Source organism: Mustela putorius, unplaced genomic scaffold (assembly GCF_011764305.1).
Source record: "Mustela putorius furo isolate JIRA1106 unplaced genomic scaffold, ASM1176430v1.1 tig00000698_pilon_pilon_pilon, whole genome shotgun sequence".
NCBI lineage: Eukaryota > Metazoa > Chordata > Mammalia > Carnivora > Mustelidae > Mustela > Mustela putorius.
The window spans coordinates 5,233,890-5,248,456 of record NW_025421449.1 but is presented as its reverse complement, the minus strand read 5'-3'; the positions used below and the strand labels follow the sequence as shown (position 1 = coordinate 5,248,456).

The following is a 14,567-nucleotide window of genomic DNA, read 5'->3' as shown; positions in this document are numbered from 1 at the left end:
ATATTTCTTTTCTAATATTAACAGATATAAATTGTTGTATTTGATTTTGTGAATCCGCTTTATTTTGTAATTCATTTTTACTATAAAGCCAGCTCCTGCCCAGAGCACCTCATCGGCAAACTAAACTTTTGCGTTCCTATAACTGGTCCAATTGACCAGAAATGTAGTATATCCAATCAGCTATTCCCCTAACACCAGCCAACTCTATACTTACTTCCTTGTTCCTTGATCTTTCTAAATAAGGTCAGATATGCAACCCTAGTCAATCACACCGTTCCCAAGTTGCCCCTTTTAACACTCTATAAAGCACACTCTTGTCAAATCCCTTGGGAGGAGTACTCCATTGCTTGTAAGGCACTGTACTCCTTGAATTCATGGAATTTTCCCTTGAGTAAAGGACATCAAACTCACTACCAAATGTTCTAGTTTTGTGGTCTGACAATAATAAACCCTAATCCAGTAAACAAAATACTTCTCTAAGTTCTGTGAGCCACTCTGCCAAATTATTGAACCCAAGGAGGGGTCACGGCAATCTATGAACTATATAACTGGTTGGTCAGAGGTACAAGGGGCCAGAAGTACATAGGGGCACCTGGATGGCTCACTTAGTTAAGTGTCCAACTCTTGGTTTCAGCTCAGGTCATGATGTCAGAGTCATGAGATCAAGTCCCCCATGGGACTCCATACATAGCATGGAGTCTTCTAGAGATTTGTCCTCCCTCCCTCCCCTTCTCCTCCTTCCCCTATTCGCATACAGCTCATGTTCTAAAATAAATAAATAAATAAAATCTTTTTAAAAATAAAATAAAAAGAAGATAATAATCTGGACTTCTGATTGGAATCTGAACTGTGGGAGGGACAGTCTTGTGGGACTGAGCCCTAACTTGTGGGCTCTAACACTATCTCCATGTAGATGGTATCAGAATTGAGATAATTGCTTGGTGGTGTTGAAAAACCCACACATTGTACTTGCCCTATGCGTCTTCCATTGGTTTTATACTTCAGGATAAACAGGTTAACAATAAACAGGTATACATTAAACAGGAAACATAAGAGATATCAAAGTTTTGGGCCATAGACCAGACACCATTTTGTTTACATCTGATATGACACCTCTTTCAGATAATCTTCTCTGCCCAACTCATACCCAAAGGTTCCCATGTAAAGGTGCACAAGTTGTCCCCTGCACAACTCCAGTGGGTGATGTACACAGTATGGATGATAGCTTCTGGAGCTCTGTGTTAAGTACTGCTGTCTGTCCTCCCCAAGTTTTATCCATTCTTTCCCCCTAGATTCTGTAAGGTCTTTGATAAATGTTTTTAAGAGTGAAACGACAAAACACTAATTCAAGATAGGTTGTGATAAGTGAAAAAGGAATGTTGCACTCCCTAGAGCAATCACTACACAATAATACAACAATATTCAATAGAGGATATAAAATGAAAAACTACAATATACTCAACTTAGAAAAAAGGCAGGGAAGATAAAAAAAACAACATAAAGGATAAATGGAAAACAAAAGGAGGTACACTAAAATTCAGCCATATTAGTAATTATATTAAATATAAGTGGGTTAAACACACCAATTAAAAGATGAAGACTGTCACACTGGATTAAAAAACAAATTAAATGGGGGCACCTAGAGGGCTCAGCTAGAGGGCATCTGACTCTTGACTTTTGGCATGATGGTATTTTTAGGGTCGTGGAATGGAGCCCCACAATAGGTTCCATGCTCAGGGCAGGATCTGCTTGGGATTCTCTCTCTCCCTTTTCTCTGCCCTTCCCCCAACTTACATGTGCTCTCTCTAAATAGATAACTAAAATATTTAAAAACAAAAACAAAAACAAATGTGACATAATTTACTAGAGATGCACTTTAAATATAAAGGCACAGAGAGTTTGAAAATAAAATACTGAACAGAAAGATACTCTATGAAAACACTAATTATAAGAAAATTACAGTGGCTATATTTATAGACTTTATTAAAGTATAGCTGACATGCAATGTTATATTAGTTTTAGGTATACAAAACAGTGATTCAACAACTCTATACATTATGTTATGCTCACCACAAGTCTAGCTACCATCTGTCATCCTACAATGCTACTACAATACCATCAATTTTATTCCCTATGCTGTATAGACAAGGTAGATTAAAATAAGGAGTGGCACCATATAAAAAGGATTTCATACAAATAACTCATTTCATCAAGAAAAGAAAATAAATGGTTTCAAAACACTAAGGGAAAAAACTTGAGAGAAACAAATAAGACAAATGCACAGTCTTAACGCCCCTCTTTTGATAATTGGTAAAACACAAAATAAGGAAGGAATCACACTATTGGACATTTATCCTAGCAAAATGAAAACTTAAGTTCACACAGAAACCTGTACACAAATGTTCACAATAGTTTTATCTGTAAAAGTAAAAAAAAAAAAAAAAAAAGAATTGGAAATGACCAAATGTCCTCCAACAAGTTAGTAGGTTAAAAAACTGTGGTACATCAATACAATAGATGAACATGGAATAAGAAAAAAAATGAACTATGATACAATTTGGATGTAACTCAAAGACACATGCCAAGTGAAAATAAAAGCCATATCTATGTGTTACATACCCTATGATTCCATTTATATAACACTCTCAAAAGCCTACACACACACACACAGTGAAAAACAGGAGCATAGCAGCTACTGGAAGGGTCAGAAGAGGACTGGAGCTCTTTCAAAGCCCTATTTCTAGATAACTGCTATTATCTGAGCTCGCAGGCAATTTCATGAAAAACCGCATTCCTGAGGCTTCTTATTTTTTGACCCGACTCAGAGCTTGCCCAGCTCTAAGAGCCTTTTCCCCAGGGGAATTTGTCAAAAACAATCAACTGTAATTGTTTAACATCCCAGCTTCTGAAGCAGTTGCTAAAAACAAGAAACTAACCAAAAAACTTAAATGGAAAAGTGGGGGCATGAGATATCCATAAAGGGTTCTGAAAAGTTCTGAATAGTCCTGAGAATCTAGAAGGCCATGTACATGTGCCCAGAACTGTGGCATGCTCAACACCTGAAAGGTCCTAAGCAATCATCTCTGAGCCATAAGCCTCAGCACAAACAGGAAATAAAGGTTATGGCAGAGTTGTATTCCTGCCTGAGCGTTAAACATATGCTTCTGCAAGCAGAGCCTCTCACCAAAGACTGGGAGACCATAACAAATATTGGTAAGAATGTGCAGAAATTGGGGTACATGGGTGTCTCAGTCAAAGAAGCTAGCTATCGATTTCAGCTCAGATCATGATCTCAGGGTCCTGGGATTGAGCCATCATGTTGGTCTCTGAGCTCAGCAGCAAGTCTGCTTCAGGATTCTTTCTCTTTCTCTCCCTCTCCGTCTGCCCCTCACCCCTGCTCATGCCTGCATACCCTCTTTCTCTCTCTCTCTCTTTAAAATCAATCAATCAATCTTAAAAAAAAAAAAAAACAACCTTTTAATCTTCTACCTTTTTACCCAAAAAACATTCCAGGCCCATTCCAGGCTTTATTACTCTATTCTAGAAAAAAAATTAAAGAAACAACAAATACAAAACTAAAACTACATTAAGACAGTGAGGTATGGGGGTTCCTGGGTGGCCCAGTTGGTTAAGCAACTGCCTTCAGCTCAGGTCATGATCCCAGGGTCCTGGGATAGAGGCCCGTGTTTGGCTCCATGCTCAGCAAGGAGTCTGCTTCTCCCTCCCCTCCAGCTCGTGCTTTCTCTCTCTCAAATAAATAAAATCTTTAAAAAAAAGAAAAAATATGGGGCACCTGGGTGGCTCAGTAGGTTAAAGCTTCTGCCTTCAGCTTGGGTCATGATCCCAGGGTTCTGGGATCAAGCCTCCTATTGGGCTCTCTCCTCAGCAGAGAGCCTGCTTCCTCCTCTCTCTTTGCCTGCCTCTTTGCCAACTTGTGATCTCTGTCTGTCAAATAAGTAAATAAAATCTTTAAAAAAAACAAACAAACCACCAACATTAAAAAAAAAGAAAAAATATGGAATAACTGGTAGTTTTATAACACCATCAGTAGGAATGTGGAATGTGCTCAGTTTTCCACTTTGAAAAAGTTCAGTGGTTTCTAAAGTTAAACAGACATCTATCCTAGGACACAGCAATTCCCACACCTAGGTGTTTACAAAAGACCAAAGACTTAAAAAAAAAAGTTCATAGCAACCTTATTTATAGTAACCAAAAATTAGAAACAACCCAAAGTCCACCAATAGGATAACTGTTACTATCTCTGTATAATGGAATATTACTTAGCAATGAAAACGAACAAACTGATATACACATCAAAATGGATGACTCTCAAAATTGTTATAGAACAAAAGTAATCAGATAAAAGTAAATAGACACAAATAGTGCTTATCACAGAATTCCACGTATATGAAGTCCTGCAACAGGCAAACCAGTATCTACCAACATAAGTCAGAAAATGGTTGCCTGGATAGTACGGGGAGTAGAACTGATTGAAAAGAGGCAGGGGAAATGACCATGTTTTATATATTGACCTGAGTTGTGTTTATACAAATAAATAAATATATGAATATATATTCATATTCAAAATTCAGTGAACCTAGGATCTGTGATTTTTCTCTACATAATTGTATCACTGGCATTTCTTTTCACTAGCTAAATGGATAAACAAAGGAAATATTTGTGTCCCTTAGGCTCTGTAAGGCCAATTCTGTATTTGTATTCTGAATATGCCTTCCTGCATACTCAAGAAAATTATCTCTGTTACGGTAACTTACTTAATAAAGCTCTTTTTTTTTTTTTGATAAAAAAAAAGTTTACAGTCTTTCAAACTAATGAGACACTAATTTACACAGTAAGTCTTCTCTCTCTCTCTCTCTCTCTCTTTTTTTTTAATTTTACTTGTTTGTCGGAGAGAGCACAAGCAGGGGGTGCAGCCAGCAGAGCAGGAAGCAGGCTCCATGCTGAGCAAAGAGCTGCACGCGGAACTCAATCCCAGGACCCCGGGATCAAGAAAGACCTGAGCCAAAGGGAGACACTTAACCAAGTGAGCCACCCAAGCATCCCAAGTAATAAATCTCTCTTTGAACCCCTCCCAAGAAAACAAAACAAAACAAAACAAAAAACCACTCGTCGCTCTGTCCAGCATCATCTATTTCTCTGCTTCCTAAAGGATTATTCTTTTCAACATACAAATAATGTTGAAATTTCAGCCCCCTCAAAATCTCCATATACAGCTTCAACTACTATTAATTTCCTGCTTCCTGTTAACAGTAAAACACTTCTAAAAGGTAGTCTATGCTCTGTTAAATAATAAGTTCCCTTAAACTAAACAAAATTGTTCCATTTTACTTAATCTTTTTAGTCATCTCTACACCCAACCTGGTCATGAACTCATGACCCAGAGATCAAGAGTGGCATGTTCTTCTGACTGAGCCAGCCAGGCACTCCAACAAAATTGTTCATTTTATATTCAATTTTCAGAAACACATATGTGACATGACTAATACTTATAATTTGTAGTTTAAACATTTTTATATGTTACCGTCTTTGTTTTATGTTATTGTCTTTAAAGCCTCACAATAACCCCATAGGGTAGGTATTGCAATGATCTCTAACAGAAATAAGAGGTTCAGAAAGGTTTTATGACCTGCCAAAAGTCCAACAACAAATAAATGAGTCCCAACTTCAAATCATGTGCTTTCATGTTTTATATACTATATCTGGACATCTAGAACTCTCAGTACAATAAAAATGTCTGACCAATGAAAAATACCCAAACCCAGCCAAAATATAGGCTAATATTCAATTATCTTATGGTCCTATTTCAAATCTACTACAACAGAATTTTTACAGTGTCTAAGTAGATGACCAGATAATTTATTACCCAAATAGGACACTTTTGAGAATAAAGAAAGAACTATTAATAATTATGCCAGGATAACTAGCATGATCCAGGATTGTCCTGGGCAAAGTGGGACATATGGTCACCCTATTTATAAGCTAGCTTTGATATTTGAAAATAAAAACCCATATTTATGTTTTATTATAGTATTTTATTTTTTTATTTTTTAAGATTTTGTTTATTTATTTGACAGAGACACAGCTAGAGAGGGAATACAAGCAGGGGGAGTGGGAAAGGAGAAACAGGCTTCTTGCCAAGCACAGAGCCTGATGCAGGGGCTCAATCCCAGGACCCTGGGATCATGACCTGAGCTGAAGGCAAACACCTGATGACTGAGCCACCCAGGTGTCCCAATTATAGTATTTTTTAAGTAACAATTTAAAAAGGAGTAGGCATGAAGAGGTAAAGAAACAAGATTGTTAACCAATGTTAGAGGAAAGGGTTAACATTCCAACAGTCTAGGCAATCATTTTGGTTCCCTTTTATCTTTGACAGTTCTTAATGTAGCAATACTGTGGCTGGAAAGATTTGTAGTTAGGAGGCCTTACATGCTTTTTCAAACAAAGATGACCTATTTACAAATATGAGCATTAACAACTGACAACACTGCACAGTTCTATATAAGAAGGATTTGTTTTTCTTCTCCGGTATATTTCATAAATGAAACAATTTTATTTTAAAAGCTCATTTGCCTAAGAAGTCCCATAGCATAAAAAAAGTTTGCATAGTAATCTGAAATTCACAATTCTTATAAAAGACACAGGTCCTGCAAGGAGTCTGAAAATTCTATTTAAAGGTTCCAAAGAAACTAACTCAACAAAGCAAGGCAGCTTCGATCTCAGCCACATTTTAGTCTCCATATGAATGTTCACCATCTGAGTGGCTTGGCAGATCTTATTGGACGCATCTCAAAAGTCTTGAGTGTTAGAAGAAAAATACGCTAGGACCCAACTCACAGCCCACATAAATTTTCCAATGTAGGCCTAACCCACAAAAGTAGTTCCAGAATCATCATGTAGGCCACAGTCATGTCAAGTCCCAGAATAGACCAAATCTAACCTGTCTGGACAGGACAAAGAATAGGGTTCCTTAGCTCTATAGCAAACACTCTGTCTCCCTACCTAATTTTCCTAGTCTTTCCTGGCACAAAATCAAGCTCTAAAGCAATGTCCAAAACCAGTCTAGGCATTGATGTTAGGAAAACAAGGCAATATTCACAGCAGTATTTTGAAACAGTGTTGCTCAGTATAAAGTACATAAAGTAGGAGTCAGAAGACCTAAGTTCTATCTTAAGCTCTACCACTGCCTAACTAGGACATACCCTTCACTTTGAGCCTCAAGGTCCAGTACAGAGAAAGGAAAAGGGTAAAATGCCCTCTAAGATTTCTTTTTTTTTTTTTAAGATTTTTTTCTTTATTTAATTGAGAGAGAGCAGAAGCAGGCAGAGGGGCAGAGGGAGTAGCAGACTCCCCACTGAGCAGGGAGCCCAAAGCAGGGACTTGATCCAGGGAACCCCAGATCCTGACCTGAGCCGAAGGTGGACGCTTGACTGACTGAATGACCCAGGTGTTCTTTAAGATTCTCATCTAGGCCAAACACTGTACATCTTTCAATGTCTCCTGAATTTAACTCATTATCAACTTTCCTATTGGGCCAGTTAAAATGACAAAACCATCAATTTATCAAATATGCTTTATCATTTCCCGAAAAAAGACCAGTTGGAATCTGATATATTTAACAAAAAACAAAAGTTATTCTTCAAGGACTATTCGTTTTAGAGGCTGTAAATTTAGACTCATCAGTAATGATGTAACAGAGTAGAATACAAAAAACAAGTCGAAAAGACAGTTATCGCCAGCCAAATTCATTCAAAGATCTCAGATTTTTTAAATGCTTTTGATTTAAATCATTATTTATGAATTCCTAATAGTTGAATGTTAATTTGTAAAGGGCACTGAACCGGGTGTCTAGAGATCTGAATTCTAGTTAAAGATCTGCAACAGTTTGCTTGAGCTTAAACAAATCGCAGTTTCTTTTGGCTTCAGTTTCTTGATATGTAAAACGAGAGAATCGGTAAGTTTGCTTCCTATTTAAAAATCTAAAATTCAGGGGCGCCTGGGTGGCTCAATGGTTTAAGCCTCTGCCTTCAGCTCAGATCATGGTCTCAAGGTCCTGGGATAGATGCAGGGCTCTCTGCTCAGCGGGGACCTGCTTCGCCCTTCCTCTCTGCCTGCCTCTCTGCCTATTTGTGCTCTCTCTCTCTGTCAAATAAACAAATAAATTAAAAAAAAAAAAAGACATTTAAAAAAATTAAAATTGAAACTTTTTTTTCAGACAACAGTCTCTAAGAGATTCAAATTGCTTTAATGAGAGAACACTGCATTTACAAAATGTCCTGAAACTTAAAAGCACTTTCATACCTATCCAACAACACTGTGGGATACACATTAGCATCATCACCACTGAGTATTTCATTAAACAAATGTCCACAGAAAAAAGAAAAGGAAAATCAGTTAATTCAAGAAAAATGACTCAGAACCCTGGCATGCTGACCACTAGTCTGGTTTCCAATCTTATATTCTGTCATTGAAAAGGCACATATTACTATATTTAGCAACAATTATTTTAAGTGTGGTGTAAAAAACAACACTGGACATAAAATCAGATTTGAATAATTTTGTGATCTTGATCACTCTCATCACCAGTAAAAGCTGGTTAACTAATACCGATCTTTGGGCTACTGTTAGACTTGGCACAAAATGGGAGCAAGCCTACCAGCATGTCTGTGAAAACTAAAACTGGCAAAATTCATTGAAGGCAGTCCTCAGTGGAAAGTAGCTGCTTTCTTTAGGATTATCGACTCATTCAACACTGCCACCACTTACAGAGAGTTGCTTCAACTTCAGTCTCCCTGCCTACTCGTGAACCTAAGTTCTAAGTTAACAAATTCCTTAGAGAACTAGAGCAAAGCAGAAGAGTTGCTATAATTGTTTCTCATGATACTTGACAATTTTAGTCCATAGAAGCAGCTTTTTCAGGAAATTTAAGTTAAGGATATTGTTTCTATAGAAGCATCATGCAGTACACCATATCATGGATGTCTCGATTCAATTCTTAACTACTACTAAATGATTTCGCACAAGGCACTCAACTTTTATTGGTCTGTTTCCTCAGGTGTAAATGTGGTATCTGGTTTAGATAACATTTCAAAAATTTGGGGGGAGTCGGAGTGCCTTCAGTTCAGGGTCCTGGGATAGAGCCTCCCATTGGGCTCCTTGCTCAGCAGGGAGCCTGCTTCTCCCTCTCCCTCTACCGGCTTGTGCCCACACACCCTCTCTTTTCTCTCTCTGCCAAGTAAATAATTAAAATTAAAAAAAAAAAAATTTAAAAATCTGGGGGGTCATCACTATAATTCAAGTCTATGTAAAATACAAACTAACATCTGAAGAAACAACCATAAAATTTAACTATTAGCAAAAATCAATCCTTCCACAAGTCGAATAAGGCAGATGTCAACCTTTACTTCAGTCTTGAACACAATGGCCGTTCAACCCCTACATTAAAACAGCCATCACTTGCTAGCAACTGAGGCTTTAGATTTGTGTTTCTCCACTGAAGAGCAACCAGGAAGACAATGGTCAATTAAAACTGAGTCCACATTAAGAACTGATTCTTAACATAGAAAGTATCTAACCCACACTCCTAATTAGCGGCAGACTGCAGGTATGGGAATGGAAGTGGGAGTGAGGTGAGGGGATATTAACTTGGTTTGACAGCATAATGTTAATTCATTCGAAAACACTCTTGGCATTAAAAGCTAGACTCTTATGTCCCAATATAACTTATTGTGAATCCTTTCCAGGTGGGTCTCCAAGTTTTAGCATCTGGATTTCTCCTCCTGCATAATGAGGTAAGTAGTCCTTGTCTATGTTAGCATAAAATTATATAATTTAAGAAACTGTATCCAAGTCAGCACAGTTGCATCTTGTCTTATCTTACCTGAGGATTAGGTTCCCAAGTCATCTCTTGAATATTATACAGTCAAAATGAGCACTGAGATATCATCAGGGCTTAGAATGTTGAAAGCTCACGGACCAAAAATTAATTTATTTTATTCTCTTCCAATTTGTGTTAGAGCCTCCCTTTCCCTGGGACAATGAACACTAAGGTCTCTTTTGAAAGAGGCAGTTCAGAACACTGGGTAAATAAAGCAATTTATCTCTTTTTATAAATAGTCGCATTAGCATAGTTCAACATTCTGTCAAAGCTACCTGCAGAAAGTGGAGCGGCCCATTAAGCTCTTACCATTAACAAAACAAAAACAAACAAAAAACCAAACCTTCACAACTTTGGGAAAGCAACTGGGGTGAGTCTCCTGTTTTTCTGCTCTCGCTTTATACCTCTATCTCACAAAAGTCATTTTACTTGCGACTCTCAAATAAAAGTAGGTAAACAGATGGTACCTTTGGCAACCAGAATATGAACTCCTGTCAGAAGCAAACATTTTAGGGACACACACAATTTCGCAACTTAGGGGCTACGTATCTACATCAGAGCAGGGCCAAATATGCTGGTCTGCTCATGGCCACCAACGAAGTTGTCAGAAGGCATGACATACAGGCATGGCCACACATGGTCCACGTCACACTTTCTCAGGCGCTGGGTCACCCCTGGGAGAGAATGGTAGCTGCATTTTTTTTTTTTTTGCTCATGAGAAATCCACTACCCACACAAGCAAGCTTCACGCCCTGGAATCTGGGCGGGGGTCACCTCACCGGTGCGGCTAGTTACTGGGCTCGGCCATGTGCCAGAGACCCAAAAACTTCTGAGAGCAGCAATGACCAAATAAAAAGTGCAGAGAGAACCTCCAACGTAAGGGGGACCCGTGCCACGGGGAGGCTGCAGACCACTCAAGAGAAGGGGCGACAGTTCTCGGCAGTCAGGAGGCTAACGCCCAGTAGGCGAGCACTTTAGGCTGCCGCCCTCTCATTACCTGATGGACGTCATGGCTTCACTTTCCTGCCCCACGCACCAGCGCTCGCCTCAGATGCTCTGCGTCCGCACCGGCAGCAGCAGCAGCAGGTACCACGGCAACTGCTCCTCTGCTCGGGCACTCGGCGACCGGGAGCGCGTCCTCACACACCCCGCAAGCCAGCGGCCCCCGCCGAACCGGCCCCACGTGCTGATTGGCCGCGCCGGGAGGAGGCGGGCGCTCCGCCCACCGCCGGAGGCCGGAGATGAGCCCCGGGCGCCTCCGGGCGAGGCAGCCGGCCGCGTGTCTTGTGTTCGCTCCCTGGCGCGCTGGCTAGCGGAGTGGCTAGCGGGCGCGGGGGCCATCTTAAGTCTTGGTAACAAGGTTCCCCCTATTCCCGGCTTGTGGGGCATGAGGCTGGTGCCCGCCTCAAAAATGGCCGCCCCAACTGGCAACCGGTTTGTCAGTCACATGGCCACGTTCTACCTCTGCAAGCTCAGGTCGCTTTAACAGGACTTGGGACAGGGACGCTATCAGGGCAGTCTGTGGGGATGCAGTTTAACAGCCTGGAAAACCCACCTGCAGAAGAAAAGCAGCAACCTCCTGGGAAAACCTCTCAGCCTGGGGAAAACAGAATGCGTGGCAACAGCAGCAGGATGTATTAAATTCGAACTCGCAGCCTTTAAGTATGAGTTGCTTACTTCAGCGGTCTCCAAACGTTCTTCGACTTAAACACTTAGAACGATTTATTTAATATGGAACTGTCCAGGGCCCATTGTAAACTTTGTGCATCATTATCTAGAAAGGTGGGGTCCAGATACTGGTATTTTTAGCGAGTACCAGGTGATCCAGGTACACATTTAAGTTTTAAAGCCTCTGGGCCTAATTAGCCCACTCATACTACACTGCTAACCATACTTTTCTTAAAAGTATACAAAGCTCCGAGCAAGTATCTAATGCCACAGAGGGGCGGGAAATGGAAGAACCCGAACTGCTGGCCCTAAACGTAAAATTTAGTGTGTCCAAAAGGCTGAGAAATTGATTCTGAACCACTAATAAGACAGGTAAACGTCAACTGCGGTAAGGACCAGAGGCAGTAAAATCATAAGCTTTATAACCTAAATAGCTTTAACTCCCTCTTTATTCTCTGTAAAGTATTTTTTTTAACACACTACAGCCCACAGTGACATTCACTTACTGACCATATAGGGTGTGATCAGTTCCATAGGTCTGAAAATAGTTATATTAGAAACACAATCCCACATACACTGAAATGTGCCCAATGTGATCAAAATGAATTAATTTATTTTATTTAATTTTAATTAAAGTTTAAAACCAAAGCAATAATATATTTTCCATCAAACACAATTTTGTTTTTATTGGACTGTATCTCACTGTTTAACTGCTAAAAATTAAGCATCCAAATTGAGACACTGTAAATACAAAATACATACCAAAGTTTTCAAGACTTAGTACAAAAAATATTTATTAATTATTTCAGTAATAATTTTTATATTGATTACATGTTAGGATACTTTGATACACTGGGTTAAATAAAATATATTAAAATTAAGCTGTTTCTTTTTACTTTTTTATTTTTTATTTTTATTTATTTATTTTTAAAGATTTTATTTTTATTTATTTATTTGTCAGAGAGAGAGGTAGAGTGAGTGCAAGCACAAGCAGACAGAGTGGCAGGCAGAGTCAGAGGAAGAAGCAGGCTCCCCGCAGAGCAAGGAGCCGGATGTGGGACTCAATCCCAGGATGCTGGGATCATGACCTGAGCTGAAGGCAGCTGCTTAACCAACTGAGCCACCCAGGTGTCCCTCTTTTTACTTTTTTAATGTGGCTACTAGCAAACTTAAAACATACGCATCTTGCATTACATTTCTACTTGACATTGTTATTCCACTGCCCAAGTTAGACTTCCTTCTTACCTATCCTTGCTCCTCTGACACAATAATCATGTTCACAAAATGAATCAGTAGGGAGACCAGTTTATACAGATCTGTAATACCTTGCTAACCATCTAAAACATCAACTATTTCAAGATGTCCAGTTTGTTTGTTTTTTTAAGATTTTATTTATTTATTTGACGCAGAGAGATCACAAGTAGACAGGCAGGCAGAGAGAGAGAGAGAGAGGGAAGCAGGCTCCTTGCTGAGCAGAGAGCCCGATGCAGGCCTCGATCCCGGCCTCGATCCCAGGACCCTGAGATCATGACCTGAGCCGAAGGCAGCAGCTTAACCCACTGAGCCACCCAGGCGCCCAAGATGTCCAGTTTTATTCAAAAAGTGTTAGCATTGTTCTCTTTAATTTGGTAAACGACTAACAAGAATGAACTCATGGAATATAAATCTTTGTGTTTAGTCCATGATTAAAGACTGTTAAAAACATAACTATGCTTTGCTGAGTGAGATGTTGACCAAATGTCCACAAGTAGACAAATCAGTTTTTTCTCTGGATTAAAAAAGATCTGAATCAAAGAAGCTGCAGAACAGCAATTTGAAGTGGAGGAGACATGAATAATTTAACAGTTTCCCTCCTCCTCTTGTGGAAAATGCTGATAGCCTACATGAACTAAAATCAAATCAGGAATAATCCTTGGGAAGGATTTCAAAACCAATGTAATTTTTAATATACAATATAATATAGTGCTACTTTATTATGCACAGACATCATTTGAGCGATCTTGTTAAAATAAGGATCTAACTCAATAGGTCTCTGTGGCCAAGAATTTGCCTGTTCTTTATGCACCCAGATCTCATCAATTGCCTCTTGTCCATGGGCCATATTAAGTAGCAAGGTTGTAAAGGTAGCAAGCCAGACAGTGTGGAATCTCTGGTTGACTCTACTAATTGCATGACCTTGGGCTGGTCCTTAACCTATCTGTCCCTCAGTTTACCCATTATATGCTTTTCAGGGCATTGTAAAAATTAAAATTTAATTCTAGTGAAGTGCCTATTGGAGCCCTTGGCATGTGAGGTAAGTACTACTTTGTTATAATCACACTGGTTAAAATTACATCACTGGAAAGCATAATATGAAATGAACATGAGGGGTTCCTGGATGGCTCAGTTCATTAACTGTCTGCCTTCAGCTTAGATCATGATCCCAAGGTTCTGGGATCGAGCCCCATGTCCAGCTCCCTGCTCAGGGGAGAGTCTGCTTCTCCCTCTCCCATTCTCCCTGCTTGTGCTCTCTCACCTGCTCTCTGTCAAATGAATAAATAAAATCTTTTTTTTTTTTTAAGTTTAAGTAACAGTTACTCAGTAGCTCTGTGTGTGTGTGTGTGTGTGTGTGTGTGTGTGTATGTGTGTGTGTGTGTATTTGCATGTGTGAGAACAACAGAGAGGGAGAGAGGGAGAGATGGGAAAAACTGGATGAAGAGAGGGTAGGGAAAAATGAGAAGAATAAAAGGCCTAGGGGTGCCTGGGTGGCTCAGTGGGTTAAAGCCTCTGCCTTCCGCTCAGTTCATGATCTCAGGGTCCTGGGATTGAGCCCCGAATAGGGCTCTCTGCTTAGCAGAGAGCCTGCTTCCTCCTCCCTCTCTCTCTCTCTGCCTCTCTGCCTACTTGTGATCTCTATCAAATAAATAAATAAAATCTTAAAAAAAAAAAAGAATAAAAGATCTAGGAGAGAAAGAATAAAAAGATCTGCTTTTGCATGGAAAAACATGTCCTTACTTTTATC

At 39.6% G+C, this 14,567-nt stretch overlaps 1 protein-coding gene across 2 annotated transcripts in view; it reads right to left on the bottom strand.

Annotated features, from left to right (window-relative positions):
- Positions 1 to 14,567, bottom strand: part of ADK (adenosine kinase) — a 531,050-nt gene that overhangs the window by 496,157 nt on the left and 20,326 nt on the right. Inside the window, exon 1 of one of the 2 annotated variants that reach the window (XM_004769367.3) lies at positions 10,896 to 11,059. The exons of the other annotated variant lie outside the window; for it this stretch is intronic. Within the exon in view, the coding sequence (XP_004769424.1) occupies positions 10,896 to 10,909 (14 nt within the window). The 5' untranslated portion in view covers positions 10,910 to 11,059. Of the gene's footprint in view, positions 1 to 10,895; positions 11,060 to 14,567 lie in introns of those variants that run through there. 2 annotated transcript variants of the gene reach the window in all.